The 18,305-nt window shown below is 48.9% G+C and overlaps 1 protein-coding gene across 1 annotated transcript; it reads left to right on the top strand.

Moving 5' to 3' along the window:
* Positions 1-4,886: 4,886 nt before the first annotated feature.
* LOC306815470 (olfactory receptor 14C36-like) lies at positions 4,887-5,840 on the top strand (the record flags this gene model as incomplete). The annotated part of the gene is made up of 1 exon (XM_079332026.1): positions 4,887-5,840. The coding sequence occupies one exon, from the start codon at positions 4,887-4,889 to the stop codon at positions 5,838-5,840; it is 954 nt and encodes a 317-aa protein (XP_079188152.1).
* Positions 5,841-18,305: the final 12,465 nt, after the last annotated feature.

Here is an 18,305-nt window from a genome sequence, read left to right as displayed (position 1 = left end):
TTGGGAGCATCCAGGAGAGCACAGGGGACCTGCAGGGACAGGGTGTGCCAGGGAGTAGAAGGGAGTGGAGCTCATTGGGCACAAGCCTGCCCATGGTGGAGTCACCTCGAGATCAAGGACTGAATGTCTGCTGTGACCAGGAGAGCTCTGCAGCCCCAGGGACACAGCAGGCACAGGGAAAAGAGTTTGGTACTGAGTGCTCTGATCCCCAGGGACACAGCAGGCACAGGGAAAGGAGTCTGGGCACTGAGTGCTCTGAGCCCCATGGACACAGGAGGCACAGGGAAAGGAGTCAGGCATTGAGTGCTCTGAGCCTCAGGCACCTTCCCCAGGAGGATGCAGGGCAGCCTCAAGGCCATCTGGCAGCCCTGGAACAAGGCAGGCTCCTCTGAGCCCCTCCACAGCCCCAGCAGAGCCTGTGTGGGAGGGGGTCAGTGCAGGGAGCACCATCAGCTGCCTCTGTGTCCCAGGCTGAGCAGCAGAGCCCAGCAGAGGCAGCCCAGGGCCTCAGCCAGCAAAGGCCCACGTTTATTGAGGAGCTAAAACATCATAGGCTGTCTCTGTGACATCACTGAGCAGACTGTGACGTCACAGGGCATCTGTGTGACATCCCTGCAGGGCTGTGTGAGGTCAATGGGTTAGTCACTCTGCCCCAGCCCCCCTCACAGTTTCCCCAGACAAGTCCAATGCTGTTCATGCCCAGCAGGGTCTCCTGTCCCTCTGTATCCCCCTGCTCCACCTGGAACCACAGCCTCCCCCAAGGATGTTCCACAAATCAATTCCAGAGCCTGACATGGGGACAAGGGGCCAGGGCTGAGTGACCAGGATACCAAGGACGTGGATTATCCAAGTCACTGGGGCCTGGTTTGGGTTTCCCAGGGCAGGAAAGGTGTCTGGAACCTGGAGCAGGGTGAGGGAAGGGCCTCCAAGGTGGGGCTGGGGCCCTTTGACTGTGAGGAGGGGCTGAGGGAGCTGGGCTTGTCCAGCCTGGAGCGGGGAAGTCTGAGGGGCTCCTCATGCCAGCAAGGGCAGGAAGAGTTTAAATGAGTCAGGCTGGTTTCAGCATTTCCTCTACACCAAAAGCAGCATGTCTTACCTTTCTCCATCCACCACTGAAAGCTTTGCAAATAGGGCATTTTTCAAGCCGTTTTCACCCCACTCCAGGCAGAGCATCCTGATACAACACATTGATGGTGTTTGCATCTATTATAGCATCATCTTTCTGATGCAAAAATCAAAGGGTTAAGAGATTAGCTGAGGAATAGAAGCTATACATATAATGATCAGAGTAGAAGCAATGTAGAAAGTTAATAATCAGTGGCTGAACCAGTAGAGATAAGAAAATAAATCACTTGCTTGGCTTTGTTGTGTCAAGTTGGGCAGTTGGAAAATTGTTGAAGTGAAGAAACCATAACTGCACCTGGGCCCTGCAACCAGCCAGAACCAGGTTGGGAACTTGAACTATGGTCAAAGGGCCCAAGAACCTAGGAACAAGACCAAGGTGAAAAGCTGAAGGCAAGGAAGGCTCCCTGACTTCATCATTAGGAGACCTCTGACCCATTTCAAACACCCACTGACCCATTTGAAGGAACGAACTGTGCAAGGACTGTGCAAAAGAACTTTGAGCTAATTTTTATATAAAATGAGGGTATGGGGTGTTAGGTAATTCATATCTATAGACATATTGGGTAACTAAATGAATAGGTAAGATTTTGATGGAAAACATAAGGCAAGAACCCTGGGTATTTTGCACATCCTTGTGAGACATTTCTCCTGGGCTTGCCAAGCATTGTAATACATATACTACTTTCTAACTTAAACTGGCTGGAGAGTCCTTTTTTCTCTATCAGTTGGCGAGTTTGCCATGAGAAACTCTTTTTGGCTGCAAGACCAACCTGGGCTATGGATGTCTCTGGGACCTTCCGGGAGGGACCTCCGGTCTCCAGCTGCTCATTGTGGGGACAGACAAGACATGCTGCTGGACTGCAGACAAAATTGTATGTTTAAAATGATGTGTATGCCTATCAGGCCTACACATGGCTAAAAGGCAGCTGACAAGACGCAGAAGACGTTCTGTGCTCAGGGCAAGCCTGAGCGGTTTTGTTTGCAATCATCGGGAGGGTGCAGTGGCCACAGAAAGGGTTTGTTCTGTCAGGGAGATCCACCAGCAGTTCTTTGGGTGAACTGCGCAAATCCTTGTTTATTGCTGCTGTTTTAGTCATTATTTTGATTGGGTCCTGCCTCTGTGAATGACTGTTTGTGTGATTGGTGAAATGTACTTAGGAAGAAGGGAACGGGAGCTTGGATCTGTGTTTTCATTTTGGGCAACTGAAACGGCTGGAGAAGAACAAACTGATTGGGAGATCGCTAAAATTGCTGTATACTGTGTGCTGTGTTGACAAGAGGGGGATGTTTTCTCCCTTAATAAAAAGATACCCTTCCCTGCAGTGATTTTGACTTTTGGATTTGGGCTGTGTGTGGGTAATTCCGGTTTAAGGGGGATATTATTCCCTGTAACACTCGGTGTTTGGGCTTAACCGGTGCCCTGCCGCCACTGGTCTTTGTGTATTTTAGAGTAATATTGCCACCGTGACAAAAGTTACAATTGCAGCAAACTGGTAATTTTTCCCTGTGTTTTCAGTAAATATTAACTGGATGGAATATATCGAACTTCAGCAGGGAGGTTGGTAGCTTTGGACTGGGAAAATCCTGCTGAAGAGGGTCTGGACATTCAAGAGAGAAGAGGAATAGCTTGCTTTTGTGGGTGTTATGAGGCTTTTGGGGCTTCTAGAAGTTGGCACTCTGCATGGTTACTGTTACAGTGCAAGATTTGTGAAAAATGTTGTTATTGTTCCTCTGAGAGATGACAAGGTCTATGCCCTCAGTGTAAATAGAGACATCCTAACCAAGCTGATTTTGAACCTAAGATCCTAAAGTTTGTGTGTGGGAAATAACATTCAATGCCTGCAACTCAGGCATGTGTGTGGGAGAAAGATTGGGAAAGGACTGTGAGGCTGTGTGGAGAGAGATTTGGGTGGAAACAGGGTAAGACAAGAAGGAGGAGGTAATGAGTACTAGACAAAGCAAGGAGATTTCTAAGGCTAGTCCTTTAGCCTGTATTTTGACACACTGGAAAGAGTTAGTAGGGTATGAGGGCACTGAAAAATAGCAAAGTTTGATCAACTTTCACAGACATATCCCTCAGCAGAATCCATTAAAACTTCAGGAAAATTGGTCTTCCAATTAAATTTTGAACTCTTGAGAAGTTTCTTTAACATACTGAGGGACTTAATATAATGTAAACAACACTAAATCCCTGTGAGCGTCATTAAAATCTTTGTGCTGTGTCTGTGCTGCTGAGCTGGACTGGTCTCCTGGCACAGAGGCAGCTCCCAGGCTCAACCAGGAAAAGCTTCAAAAAGAGATTTCTGCTGAGGAGCAGCTCTTCTCCCAGCCCAGCAGGGCTGAGGGCACTGCCTGCAGGCACTGAGGGGAAAGGAGCCAGGCACAGACAGACTAAAGGCAACCAGGATTGGGAAGACATGGAGCTGAGACTTCACTTGGGGTAACATCTTCATAGCCCTGGACATGGTGAGTGTGTGGGTGCAGGGCATGTCCCCTGTGCTCCTGGAGGGATCTACTAGAGACAGCACATGTGTCAGGAGCACTCTGCCAGTTTCCTGAGGCACAGGAGCAGGAGGAAGAGAAGGAGGACGAGGAAGAGAAGGAAGAGGAGGAGGAGGAGGAGGAGGAGGAGGAGGAGAAGGAGGAGGATGTGCTGCAGAGCAGGGCTGTCCTGGGCACCGTCAGAGGGACAGGGCAGGATGGCTCCTGCTGCCAGGGATTGCTGCAGGGGCTGAAGCTGGGGCTGCAGCCAGGGATGCCCAGGGCTGTCCTGCAGAGCAGCTCCTGCAACCATCAGAGCTCTTGGCCAGCCCAGGACATTTACCACCTGCCAGGGACAGCTCTCAGCCTGCCTGGCAGCTCTGCATGGACTGTGTGAAGAAGATAGAGGTGGAAGGGGTGACCCCATCAGGGCAGATTCCTCCTGCTGTGGAGATGGTGCTGCATGGCCAGGGCTGCTCTCAGCTTTCTCCTCAAGGCAAGGGAAAGGGGATGTCAGGTGTGCCTGTGTCACTGAGACTCCTGCACTGTCCCACTGGGCATCAGCAGATCTGTCTCACATCTCCCTCACAAAGTGCCTCCTCACCCTCCTGTGCCTACAGACAGCAGCAACGGCACCTTGGATTGCAGCATCTCAGTTTGTCTGAGCTGCCCATAAGGCCCTGGCCTGGAGATGTCCCTGGGCAGTGCCCTGTGCTGGAAGAGGTGTGCAAGGCAGAGCAGAGCACCCAGGGCAGGACTGGGCTGTGGGAGTACTGGCAGGGAGAAGCTTTGGTTGCAGAGAAATAGCTCCCAGTAGGCTGAGCATCAGGCATTAGAGAACCACACCAGTCCTGAATATCCCTGCCTGTCCATCTGCAGAGGAAAAAAGGTGGGGGTTCAGAGAGATTGGTTTTGAAACTGGAGTCTGAAAAAGTTTTTTTAAAGAAAATTTTATGTGTGAGAACTTTGTAAAAGCAGGAGGTAATGAGCAAAAAGCAGATGTGTAGGACCAGCAGGTCTGACAACACAGGGGCACAGGGAGGCCTTTTATCCAAAAGGAATCCTAAATCTCTGGCTCGGAGAAATAATGAATTTGAGCCAGCAACTCAGCAGCAAAACCAAAAACTCAAAAATAAAAAACTTTTACAAATTACAACCAAAGTATGAGAAGATAATTTGAAAGGATTCTAAAGAATATTTTCTTTAGAATTGGCTCAAAGAATTTGTTCCCACCTTGTCCAAATCTTCTTTCAACAAGTCAGAATTCCCAGAGTGCAGCGATGTCCAACAGCAGCTCCATCAGCCACTTCCTCCTGCTGGCACTGGCAGACACGCGGCAGCTGCAGCTCCTGCACTTCTGCCTCTTCCTGGGCATCTCCCTGGCTGCCCTCCTGGCCAACGGCCTCATCATCAGCGCTGTAGCCTGCGGCCACCACCTGCACACCCCCATGTTCTTCTTCCTGCTCAACCTGGCCCTCACTGACCTGGGCTGCATCTGCACCATTGTGCCCAAAGCCATGCACAATTCCCTCTGGGACACCAGGAACATCTCCTATAAGGGATGTGCTGCTCAGGTATTTTTGCTTGTCTTCTTCCTTGGAGCAGAGCTTTCCCTCCTGACCACCATGTGCTACGACCGCTACGTGTCCATCTGCAAACCCCTGCACTACGGGACCCTCCTGGGCAGCAGAGCTTGTGCCCACATGGCTGCAGCTGCCTGGGCCGGTGGCTTTCTCTATTCACTGCTGCACACAGCCATTACATTTTCCCTGCCCCTGTGCCATGGCAATGCCCTGGGCCAGTTCTTCTGTGAAATCCCACACATCCTCAAGCTCTCCTGTTCACACTCAAACCTCAGAGAACGTGGATTTCTTGCTGTTAGTGCCATTTTAGCACTCGGATGTTTTGTATTCATTGTTTTCTCCTATGTGCAGATCTTCAGGGCAGTGCTGAGGATCCCCTCTGAGCAGGGACGGCACAAAGCCTTTTCCACCTGCCTCCCTCATCTGGCTGTGTTCTCCCTGTTCTTCAGCACTATTATGTTTGCTCACCTGAAGCCCCCCTCCATCTCCTCCCCATCCCTGGATATTGCACTGTCATTTCTGTACTCAGTGGTGCCTCCAGCCCTGAACCCCCTCATCTACAGCCTGAGGAACCAGGAGCTCAAGGTTGCAGTGTGGAGACTGATGACTAGATCATTTCAGAAACATGAAACTGGTTGTCAATTTCGGTAAATCACTTATAATAAAAGTAGTCTTTGATATTTCTTGTTGACCTGTCTTTTTTTGTTGTTGTTTTTTGTTTTTTTTGTTTCTGTTTTTAATAATGTCTTCAGATAAAGGTCATTATTTCTCATTTTGTTTCTCTCCACCTTCCCTGTGGCCATAGACTGTGTCAATGAGGGCCTGCCCTCTCACAGTGGCTTCAAACAAACTGAAGGATCTCTCAGCAAAGTTATTTCCAAAGATGCCTCTTTTGTTCCTTTCTCTCAAGCTGCAGCAGCAATGTCTGTGTGCAGAGCTGGGCTTAGGTCAGTGTTGGCACAGCAGCTCTGCTCCTGCTGGCCACACCATTCCTGATGTAGGTCAGGTACCATTGGCCTTCTTAGCTACTTGGGCACACTGCTGGCTCATGTCCAGCCTGCTGTGCATCAGTGCCCTCAGGTCCCTTTCTGCCTGGCTGCTCTCCAGCCACTCTGTCCCCTGCAGCACTGCAGGGGTTTTTGTGGCCAAAGTGCAGGATGCAGTACTTGGTCTTGTTAAACCTCACCTTGTTGAATTTGAGCTCTGGATCCAGCCTGTCCAGGGTCCTGTGCACAGCCCTCCTATCCTCCAGCACATCCACACTCACACCCAGCTTGATTTTATCTGCAAATTTGTTGATGGTGCACTCAAATCCTTCTCCAGGTCATCAATAAAGATGCTAAACAGGACTGGGCCACAGTGATCCCTGCAGGACACCACTGCCCACATGCTGAATGTGGCACCATTCCCCACCACTCTCTGGGCCCGCATCACCAAGCTATTTCTTAGCCCAGGGAAGGATGAACCACTCCAAGCCACAGGCTTCAGCTTTTCCAGGGAATGCTGTGGGATGTAGTAACAACAGCTAAAGTTCTGGGACACAACATCCACAGCTCTCCCTGCATCCACCAGGCCCTGGCAGTAAAATTCTTGGTGAGCAGGAGCTGGGCAGGAGCCAGCCGAGTGCCCTGGCAGCAACGCAGGCAAGGAGCACCCTGGACTGCGTGACCAGGACATCAAGGATGTGGATTATCCAGGTCACTGGGGACTGGTTTGGGTTTCCCAGGGCAGGAAAGATGTCTGGCGGCTGGAGCAGGGTGAGGGAAGGGCCTCCAAGGCAGGGCTGGAGCCCTTTGGCTGTGAGGAGAGGCTGAGGGAGCTGGGCTTGTCCAGCCCGGAGCAGGGAAAGCTGAGGGGCTCCTCATGCCAGCCTGGCAGTGCCACCCAGGAGCTGATGGAGAATACAAAGTGAGACTCTGCACTGGGGGGCCTGGGGGAAGACAAAACACGGTGGAAGGGAAATGAAGGGAGATCAGAGAGGACATGAACCCTTTGTTCCCGTTTGCTCAGACAAGTTCTGAGATGCTCCCCCTCCCTCGCCTTTGGGATTTTTCAATTCAGACAAAATCAAGCCTTGAACCAGACTTCCTTTCGAACCTCAGCTCCCTGATGATCCCAGGATGATGCTGATCCAGATTTTGGAATGGGCCAGAGCAGATGTTTATAGCAGAGGACAAGAGTCCTCTGGGGCCGTAGAGGACCTCCAGATTTTGAGGTGCACAAGCACATCTTATTAGCTGGGGAATTTGAGTACTTGAAGAAATGTCAACATTTTTCCACCAGGAGAGAATAGAAATTTCCTGGAACTGTGCTAATGGCAGGAAAGGAATACTGCTTTTCCCCTCTGTTGGAGTCAGTGATTTAGGCGTCTCTCTGAATTCTTCAGAGAGGAATCAAATTGTAGGGATTGAATGAGTCCTAGAGTGAGTTCTGATGTTTTTAGTGAGTAAAAGGTCTGGATTCCCCAGCAGTAGCTTGTGTTCTATTGAAGGCTGCAAAAATGTTGATATCTGCAGTAGAGGCTCCAAGCCTAGAGTTGTTGACAGGACTTAGACATAATAGAGTTATAGTAAGAACATCGCTTACATTTCTTAGATAGAACAAGTTAGATTCTAAGTGTAGTGTTATACGTAGCCTGATGAGCTAAGAAACTAGAATTCTAATAGGTTAAAAGAGTAGTGGTCTGAGTTTGCATCTTATCTTGTTGGAAAAATGCTATATAACAGTATGTGTTGGGAGAGGTGTTGCTTTAGCCATTCTGGCTTCTTGCCATTTGCTTATTGCTACTGCTTTTGCCATTGCTTGCCATTGCTTTTGGTATTGCCTTTTGAGACTGATGTTCTTTGTAGGAAAATGTGTTTTGTAATAAATAACCTTTTTAACTATTAGCTGCTTTGCTTATTTAGAAGATTACCCAACAAGTAAGAGCCTAAGTGCTCAGAGCAGGAGCCTATAGAGCTCCGGGAGTTAGGTGCCTGTAGAGCACCTGGGGGTCAGAAAGAACCTCCACATCAGGAATCCACATGTTTGGCATCAGTATTTTCAGGGGTGCCACTGCCTCCACTGGCCTTTTGGATGGTATGGGAATGGGTTTAGATCACTGTTCCATCCCTGCCCGTTAGGCACCTCACAGCAACTGCAAATCTCCAGCCACATCCCCACAAAGCCATTCTGCAGGATGTCAAAACCTGCTTTTCTCAAGCCCCTCATTCCTTCTGCTGCTGCCCTTCCTTCTTTCAGTTCCCCAGCAGCCTTTCAGCCCAGAAGCTGATGAGATCTCAGGATGCTCGCTGCTCTCCAGCTCCCACACCTCCATCATTTCAGACTCACTGGCATCCAGAAAGTTCAGCAGAGCCCCCTGCCCTGATGCTCTCTGGAAGGTCTCTGCCAGCCCAGGTTTCTCCAGAGCCCCCATGCCATGGCCAGGAAGGGGAGTGGAGGCAGTGGGGGCAGATGCACGCCTGTGCTTAGTATCCCATCATTTCTGACACAGCTAAAATGACAAATCAGGACTTGTTCAAACTCCAGTGAAAGGATCAGATCCTGTCAGGGATACATTGGGCCCTTTCTCATCAAGGCTGACATCAAGTAGACGAGCCTTTCATTGGACATTCTCTTTACCAAAGCTGTTGTTCACCTGCCTTCTCCTGCATCCCATGGCAAACCCAAAACAACTGCAGGTGCTGGCCCTGCTGCAAAGACAATTGTGTGGCTGGGCTCTGGGCTGCTCTCCCCATGGCCACCTCCCATCCCTTCCCTCTGGACAAAGCCATGCCAGGGCACACAGCTGTCCAGAAGCTGATGAAGTCTAGAAACAGCATCAGAGACAACTGTCCAGAAGGCCATGGCTGTTCAACTCAGAAGCTGAGACAATCTGGAACTGACTTTGCAGGACTGCCTGTTCCAGGAAACACCTTTTTCCTTCCCAAGCAGACAGAGTGAACAGAACACACCACCAAGACATTGACATGGTTTACAGATACCCGTAGGTTACTAAGTGTAGGAGGATTGCTTGGCCAGATGGGACAACTTGAGCTGCTCTGACTGCTTGTTGGGGTTTTCTCAGCAATAAGGCAGAGCAAGAGCCACGTCAGAACCCAGAAACCATTCAAAGACCTCTCCTGCTCTTAATACACAATGAGGATTTGAAATCTGCACTACAGCCCCATTGCAAAGACAGCCTGAAGTGCAGTGCCCACCTAAGCTCTTCCTTGGCTCAGTTGCTTCCATGGGCTCACACCAAAGGAAAATATGTCTGATCTCTGCCTACAGGGCATAAACTGAAAATCTACTGCACAGGACTTAGCTTGGTCTCCTTACCTTATGTCCTTTTCCCTCAGAATTGAGCTCCCTGTTATTTCTTACGTCGTCATCACCGCCGGTGCCCTTTTCCCCATTCTCCTGCTCTCTGCTGCACATTTTGTTTGGCTTGGTGGGAGGAGAGCTCTTCTGGATGGGAGGCAAGGGCTTGGAGGGCAGGATCATAGAAGGATTTGGCAGGGAAAACCTCTTGACAAAAAATCCTCAGGCCAGTCAGGCCTGCGAAGTGCAAACACAAAATGTAACATAAAATAATGCAAACTGAAAGCATTTGAAGGTCCATATTCCATGGGACACATTTCCTGGAAACCTCTAAATAGCTGTCCAAGGAAACATGTTCCTGCCAGCAGCCCCTTGGGGCAGGTCAGGGCCACACCCTGACCCACTTGCACAGAGCTCCTAGGGCAACAGCCTGGCCTCTGGGCTGCCTTGGGACAGCAGGGAGCCCAGAGCCCTGTGCTTTCCAGCAATGGCTCAGCTGCACATGCAGCCTCCTGCTCCTCTCCCTGCCCCACAGCTGAGCAGCCCTGCAGCTCCATGGGGCACTGGGAGCAGCACAGCTCATGGCAGGGGGCACCTGCAGGGCAGAACTGTTCCCTGGCAATGGGCACAGGCTCTCCAGGCTGGCACAAGACCCTTCCTCCTGCCAGAGATTGGCCCAGCTCCCACCTTACCTCTCTGTGAGGCTGAGCCCTGCGCACAATGGAACAGGTGAGTTAGATGACCTTTCTCCTTTATCATACTATATACATGTCCAATGGTTGAAGATCTAGAGGGACTTCTCAATTCTTGAGAAAAATTCTTTGCTTTTATTTTTTTAGGGATCTAGCCTGTGTTTAATTCCTCTGAACATTACTGAGTTTTCATGTCTGAAGGGAAAGGTGGAAAGCTCCAATGATAAGAGGGGAGGAAAGATTTCTTCTTGATATTGGCCTTTTGTGAATACCCAGTAAAGACCACTCAGCTGTGACTGCTATTTCTGCAAACTTCAAAGAGCTCTCAGCAAGCAGGCAGGCCTTGCTGGTGGTTTTATAGCACCGTAATATCATCCTCAGTGTTGGACCCAATCACCAAGCAGAGGAAGAACAGAAAATTTATCTGAAGTGAGACCCAACATTGATGGCTTAGAAAGAAACAGGGCTTGCATCTCCTGACCATGTCCAATTTGTGGTCATCTGTGGCCACAGTCCCTGTCCTGGCTGACAGTAATGAGTGATTTGGCTATTGTCAAAAAGGAGAAAGCAGAGCATACTAATGACAGAATTTTGTGATGCCATGGGCATCCTTGCAGGATCACCTGTAGCTGTCAGCCACCAACTCTGACACAGAGCCAGCACTGACCACCATGGACCAATTTTCCCTGAACACTGGTGGGATTTTTCTCCATTTTGGTCTGGCCTTTCAAGTCCTTTCTATCCTCACCTTTTCCTTCTGTGGCCTTTCCTTTTCCAGTAGAATCCATGTTTGAACCCGTGCTTGTGTCTCACAGAAGTATCTCGTTTGAATTTGGGAACTGTCTGGGATAGACAGCAACAGGAGCTGGTCCCCAGCCCTGGTACAAGGTGGGGTGACTCCAATGGCCAGCAGTGGGCACAGACAGCAGAGCCAGATGTGTCTCCTGCTGCGTCTCCAGCCACTGTGTCCGTGTCACCCACAACCTTCCCAGCTCCAGCACAGGGCTGCCCCTTTGTGACACTCTCACCTGTGGTTCTCTTGTTTCCATGGCCACAGAATCCCCACCCCAGCTCCATCCCCTTCCCTTCCCTTCCCTTCCCTTCCCTTCCCTTCCCTTCCCTTCCCTTCCCTTCCCTTCCCTTCCCTTCCCTTCCCTTCCCTTCCCTTCCCTTCCCTTCCCTTCCCTTCCCTTCCCTTCCCTTCCCTTCCCTTCCCTTCCCTTCCCTTCCCTTCCCTTCCCTTCCCTTCCCTTCCCTTCCCTTCCCTTCCCTTCCCTTCCCTTCCCTTCCCTTCCCTTCCCTTCCCTTCCCTTCCCTTCCCTTCCCTTCCCTTCCCTTCCCTTCGGCAGCCAGCCCTGGTCCCAGCCAGACCTGAGGGTTTGACACTGTCTAGGAAGTTGATGCTTTCCAAAGCTGCTTTTTAAGGCCTTCATTTCTATAATTCCCCCTCATTTCTGGGCTACAAATTGTTGGCTGAGGATTTTGTTTATTTCTCTTCACAACAAATAAAGTGCTGCAACACAACCAGGCATTGGCAGTTAAAGAAGCTTTGCACTCCCCACGATACGATCCCTGAATTCAGTTGGCCGATATCACTAGGAAAACAACTGACCATCCAAATGTTCCACCTTTGCTCTGCTTCATAGCATCAAGGGTTTATTCCCTGCTTTCTTTATTGCAGAGACACTGAAACACAATATGAACAGGATTTGCCTCAAAATATTTCTGATCTTGGCACTTCCTGACAATTCAAAATTTTCTTAATGTAAATAGCATGGGACACAGTCTTCTGAAATACTCTTCAACAGAGTGGTTAAAACTGATCATGCTGGATTTGGCAGAACTGAGCATGAGCCAAGGGACCAGTGGGTCTGATCTCTTTTCCTGCATCAGCAAAATTATTTCTTCAAGTCTCATCTCTTCTACCACCTCAAAGTGGCTTTACACTCTTCATTCACTGCCCCCAGTATTTAGTGGTACAATATGATCAGTGTGTCTGTCGGGTGGAAATTTTGCCATGCAAAGGATTCTCACCTTCACTGTGGCAGGGGTTTATTCCTGCTTTCTTTCCTGCAGCCACACCCAAACTCAATACTGCAACACCAGTCTCAGAATGATTCTCATTTTGACTGTCCCTGAAAATTCAGAACCATCCTCAGAGTGTTATCAGTGGGGGTTAAAGTCAGGTGGACGGTCACCAGGACATACTCAGGAGCTCGCTATATTCTGGTCACGAAGTTTGTAGTTTATTGTAAGGGCGTGGGTACATGAGGGAGTGAGTATAAGAGAGAATAAGAGAGTAGAGAGAATACAGCATAGAGAGAATAAGAGAGAGGATAAGAGAGCAATTTCCCATTTACAATACAATAAGTATTCTTCTATGTTGAATATTCTAATTTCCATTAACCAATCTACTACAAAATACTAATTTCCTAATATTGTCATGCAACCTACAGGAATCACTCTATTACCATGTTTTATGGCTTTCTTATCTATAAATCTTATCTCTAAACCTTTCCTGCCATACTTGGAACTGGATGTCTGTTAGCTCCTTGGTATTTGTGACATTTGGCATTATCTAAATAAAGGAAGAGGCCTTAAACCATCACATCTATTTCCTCATCCCCAACAGTTTCCCTGTTCCCAGGGACAGGCTCCAGGGCTGGGCTCTCACTTGCACAGAATGAGGAAGAGCTGCTGCACTTGCCAGTGGCTCAGGGGGCTCACAATCAGTGCTTTGAATGCAGCTTTTGTGCACACTCTGCCTCCCTGAGCCGAGCAGCATTCCCAGGCATGGACACCCCTGCTGCAGCCAACATCCTCCCAGCACAGCTGCAGGAACATGATTGCAGCAAGTCCTGCCTGAAGGAGTCTCCAGTCTGCTGCAGCCCTGCACCTGCAGTGGAATCACCTTGTGCTGCCATGGGGGAGCAAAGGGGGTGAGGGGGTCTTTGCAGATGAGGGTCTCCTCAATGTGCTGCTGCTGCTTCTCCCTGGGCCTGATTAAGCTGCTGGTGCCTTTCCTCACAGCTGTATCAGGAGCCTGCCTGGAAAAATGACACTGCCAGTGCAAGTGACAGCCACCCATCCCTGCCTTGGCTCTGCCCACAGGGTGTCCTGCCTACCAAACTGCTCCAGGTCAGGTGATGTTAGACAACATAAAAATACCTTCAAACAATGCATTTTCCACATTCTGAAAAAATCAAAGGCCACACAGTCCACATGTTGGGGACAGACTGCTGTCGGCAGAATGGGGGCAGCCCCAGCAGCTGCTCTCCCCATGGCTGGATGGCCATGGCAGTGGAGGCGAGTCTCTCACCATGCCCACTGCTGTGGCACCCAGTGCTCTGGAGTTGTTCCCACTGAACTCAGGGTGCTGCTACAGCAGCAACATCACTTCACACATTTGATAACAAAGACTTGGAATGGCATACAGGACTTGCCTGAAGAGCTACTAAAAAAAAAAATAGGAGGCAGCAGGGGAGTTAGAAGAGTTCACTTCTAATACAAGCATACATGGATTTAAGCAGGGACATTGGGCTAATCATACAGGGGACTGGTTTGAAAGCCTTGTCTCTAGCAGTTCCTACCAGTTGACAAGATTTTTTTCTGGCGAAAGGAGTAGATAAGTGTGGGGGAAGTTTGGGGACGGAAATGTGGGAGTCCAGGGTTTTTCCCTGGCTCCTTTGGGGGTGCAAAAACCCCCCTGGCAGACTCCTCAGAGACCCCCCCGAGTGCTGCCCAGGAGCTGCAGGGGCTGGATTTTGCTCCTTGGGAGAATCTGCCCACATTGAGAGAAGAGACACAGAAAATAATGATGAGTAGAGTGTAAATTAGAATGTTAGAATGTAGATAAATAGGTTTTCTTGAATGTTTATGATGAGGGACACGTGGCCAAGATGGAGAATTTGGGGGGTGAACATCTTTTCCTCCTTCTTCTCCATGTCATCCATGTTGGGTGACACGTTGGCACTCTTGGATTGGTTGGGGTCAGGGCTGGACCATTTAATAAAATTGTATTGTATTGGGAAAATTTTGTAAACAGGTAATACGTAGTAAGAAGTATATAAGATAAGCCCTGCCTTCACCAGGCAGATTCCACCATGGATACCAGGCTGAGCAGACTGCTGCTGGCCAGGAAAAAGGTCCCAGAGATAAGAAATAATAAATAGTCCTTGGAAAAAGAGAAAACCGTCTCCGGCAGTCTCTCTTCGGCGGCTTCGGGGAAAACCAGGGTTTGAACCACCTTTGTGTCCCTCTGGGGTGATCTCGGGGCAGAGGAGGAACCCCACAATAGGACAGGAAATATGCAACCAATCAATGTGATTGATAAAGCATAGTTCCATTTATTGAAGGCACCATCTGTATTTATAACCCAAAATACAATGACTAAGCGTATTTTGCATAATTTCATTGGTTTCAGGTACATACGTCTCTCCTACTGTTGGCTCTTGCAAGCGTGAGATGACCACCCCTTCTACTTTTTCAGCTATGTCTGTTTCCGTGCTTTTTAACAGCAAACTTACTGCATCTATCCTCTATGTAGCAACAGACTAACCATCTCTTCCTTCTCACACATCCTCTAGCTGCAGTAGTATCAATTTTATGAATAGGCTGCTATAGCCTGACTTTGCTAATACGTGCAGTTTAGCAGCTAGATTCTTGCCCTGAATCCTCAGACGAGCCGTTTTCATGGCCTGCTAATAAGGCCTCAGCTGAGCCATGTCCATTACTTGCTAGCCAAGCATCAACAGCTAGGTCTAATATGTTCTTAATTTGGGCTGTCCTGCTTTTGTTGGATGTTATAATGATATGATTGAGCAATCTGTGTCCTTACTGTCTGTGGTCCATTTTGAGCTTTATTATTTTGCTCATACAAACATTGCTTATTCTACAGTACTCTATAATTCTTACAAGAATTATATTATATTCATATATTGCAGGATCACTATGTAAAAATCCCTTTCTTGATAAACAGGTTTCCCATAACATTATTGAGGATCATATCAACTTATGGGGCACACTTTAAGCATTTTAACAGTTCAAACAAAAGCTATCTTCATCTTTGAAAACAGAGGTCTTTCTTCTTCCCTTTGCTGGGGGCAGCAGGGATCTTCATCTCTCCTCTTTATTCAAATTTATGGGATCACAACTGTTTCAATAGCTGCTCATTTCAGCACAAATGCCTCTGCTCATATCTACAATTAAACCTATAATCTCTATGTGCTGTAGGGAAATGAGTCTCTTCTACATGGCTTAAAAAGAGAAATTTCAGTCCATGACTCTCCTCTTTCCCTTATCTGGGGTCTAACTCTTCCTTTTGTCTGACCTCGGTGTTTTCATATTGTTTCTGTGCATATCTTCATCTTGGTCCTTTTCTTTCACTCAGGACAAAGAACAAAGTGTCTGCAAGTCTCATTCTGGGCAATTAAAGAGTTAATATTTCGCTCAGGCAGTGGCTGGAGCAGTTGGGATGGAGCATTTCAGACCAGGAGGGCCCGGCTGCCCGGAGCCGCTCTCCCGGTGGGAAAAAGACGCTGCGGACCAGGGCAGGGCAGGGTTTGAATGTCGGCTCGGTGTTCTGCTGAGTCATGGGCTCCCTGGCTGTGCCAGGGGAAATCTAAGGTCTTGGCAGTGGTGTGGCCCTTGCCTGCCCTGTTTCTATTGGGGACCCTGCTGAAAACGGGGCCCAGAGTCAGAGCCTGGCCCTGGCCCAGGCCCGGCCAGGCCTGTGGGCTGCGTGGAGGGGCCTGGGCCGGTGTTAACTGTACTGATGCCAGAAGCGAAAGAGAACTTTCTCAGCGTTTTTTCACCTTTACATGTGTGTTTCACAAAGAACCTTTCTCATTGGTGTAATGTGGGAATCCTTAAAATCAGAAGGTTGTGGGAAAGCTGCAAAAAAGCAGACCTCAGAGACAACAGAACTGAAATTAGAGCAAAGCAGAAAGCATAAGGCATGTCAGCAGAAAAGTTATATGACATGTAGAAAGCAAGCACAAATAGAGCAATGGTCTGTGTATTAACACTTGGCTAGAACAACTCTCTAATCTGCAGAAAAGTATATCTAGCAAGATATTAGGAAGGTCTAAGCTTAATAATGGAGCTTTGTGCATTGTATTTTAAGGCTTACAAGTAGGTATTGTATTCAAAATAAGCAAGCATTGTTTTAACCAAAGGTACATGCACTTATAGTGGTTGGATGAAACTATTGTCATTATGCTCTTGCTTTTTGTAATTGGTCAAAAAACTTTCAAAGTACATTATAACATCACTATTCTCTGGCTGTTGCTGAGAACATAAGCTTCTGGCATCTTCCTGCTGTTCCAACCTTGTAATGACTCTGATGCTTGGGATGAAGGAAAAAAAATAAAGCAGCTTGAGAGACATTCCACAGCAGTCCCATCCTGTTCATGATTCCCTGGCCTGCGCTAATGTAACAATGTTTCATATTAAAAATCAGACACCAATTGATTCTTGTCAGTTCCATAGAAGGTCAGGTCCTGGTGGAGAAAAATTTCAGGGAATCTTTACAAACCACCACAGCAGCCTAGAAGTAACAGGGTCCCTGGGTAAGAGATGATCGGATGGATTTGGACACATAGAAAAGATCCCAGCCAATGCATTGAACCCTAAGTGCAGATGCATCATTGGCCAGGGAAATGGTTTTATTAAGACACCAACCAATCACATGTGTTTATCTGGGGTATTTAAACCCTCGATTAAGAAGAGTCCCAGACAATAAAGAAAGCTTTTGTCATATGGATCACTGAGGGTTCGTGTGATCTCTGTCTCCTACCACAACCTGAATTGATGTAATAGGTGTGGTCAGTTGGAGTGTTCACTTAGGTGGTCAGTGGCATGTGGTCAGTGGGGGTGGTCAGTGGGGATGTGGTCATTGGTTTGGTCACTGGGTTGTTGTCCGTGGGTTTGGTCAGTGAGTGAGGTCAGTGGGCCATGGTCATTGCAGTGGTCAGTGAGGTGTGGTCAGTGGGTGTGACCAGTGGGTGTTGTCATTGTGTGTGGGCAGTGGGATGTGATCAGTAGCTATGGTCAGTGGATGTGATCAGTTGGGAGGTCGGTGGGGCTTGGTAACTGGGTGTGGTCAGTTAGGTAGTCAGTTGGTGTGGCCATGGGTAGTGGTCAATGGGTGCAGTCAGTGGCAGTGATCAGTGGGGTGTGGTCAAAGGGTGTGGTCATTAAGGGTAGCCTGCAGGGTAGTCAGTGGTTGTGGTCAGTGGTAGAGTGGTCAGAGAATGTGGTCAGTGGGAATGCACAGTGGGAGGTGGACAGTGGTGTGTGGGACAAGGGTATGGTCAGTGGTTGTGGTCAGTGGTTGTGGTCATTTCTCAGGACCATATGGTTGGGTTAGTGGGGTGGTCATTGTGTTTGGTCAGTGGGTGCCATCAGCGGGAGTGGGCAGTGGGGTGTGGGCATTGGTGGCCTGGAAGTAGGTGTAGTCAGTTAGGGTGGTCAGTGGATGTGACCAGTTTCTGCAGGTACTGAGGGTGGTCAGTGTTGGGTGGTCAGTGCGTACAGTCAGTGGGCATGGTCATTGGGGTGGTCAGTGGATGTGATCAATGGGTGTGGTCAGTCATGGTGTGGTTAGTTGGGTGGCCAGTGGATTGTGGTCAGTAGGAGTGGACTGTGGGTGTGGTCAGTGGGAGAATTCATTGGGGTGTGGCCAGTGGGCATGGTCAGTGGGCTGTAGGCATTGGTGTCTTGGCAATGGGTGTGTTCACTGGGTATGGTCAGTAGTTGTGACCAGTAGGGGTGGTCAGTGGTGTGGTCAGTGACATGGTCAGTGAGTTTGATCAGTAGGAGGTGGTCAGTGTTTGTTGTCAATGGCAGAATGGTCAGTGGCAGTGTGGTCAGTTGCTATTCAGTGTAGGCATTGGTGTCTTCATAGTGGGTGTGGTCAGAGGGGTGTGGTCACTGGTTGTGGTTATTAGGGTGAAGGGTGGGTGCATTCAGTGGGTGTGGTCAGTGGGGTGTGGTTATTGGGGTGCAGTTAGCGGTGATGGTTTGTGAGTGTGGTCAGTGGGTGTGGTCACTAGCTGTGGTCAGTGGGTGTGGTCAGTGAATGTGGTCAATTGTGTAATGGGTGAGGATTGTCAGTTGGGTG

Source organism: Erithacus rubecula (genome assembly GCF_903797595.1).
Source record: "Erithacus rubecula genome assembly, contig: scaffold_137_arrow_ctg1, whole genome shotgun sequence".
Classification (NCBI taxonomy): Eukaryota; Metazoa; Chordata; class Aves; order Passeriformes; family Muscicapidae; genus Erithacus; species Erithacus rubecula.
The sequence above is the reverse complement of the archived record's forward strand: the minus strand, read 5'-3'. Positions and strand labels throughout refer to the sequence as shown.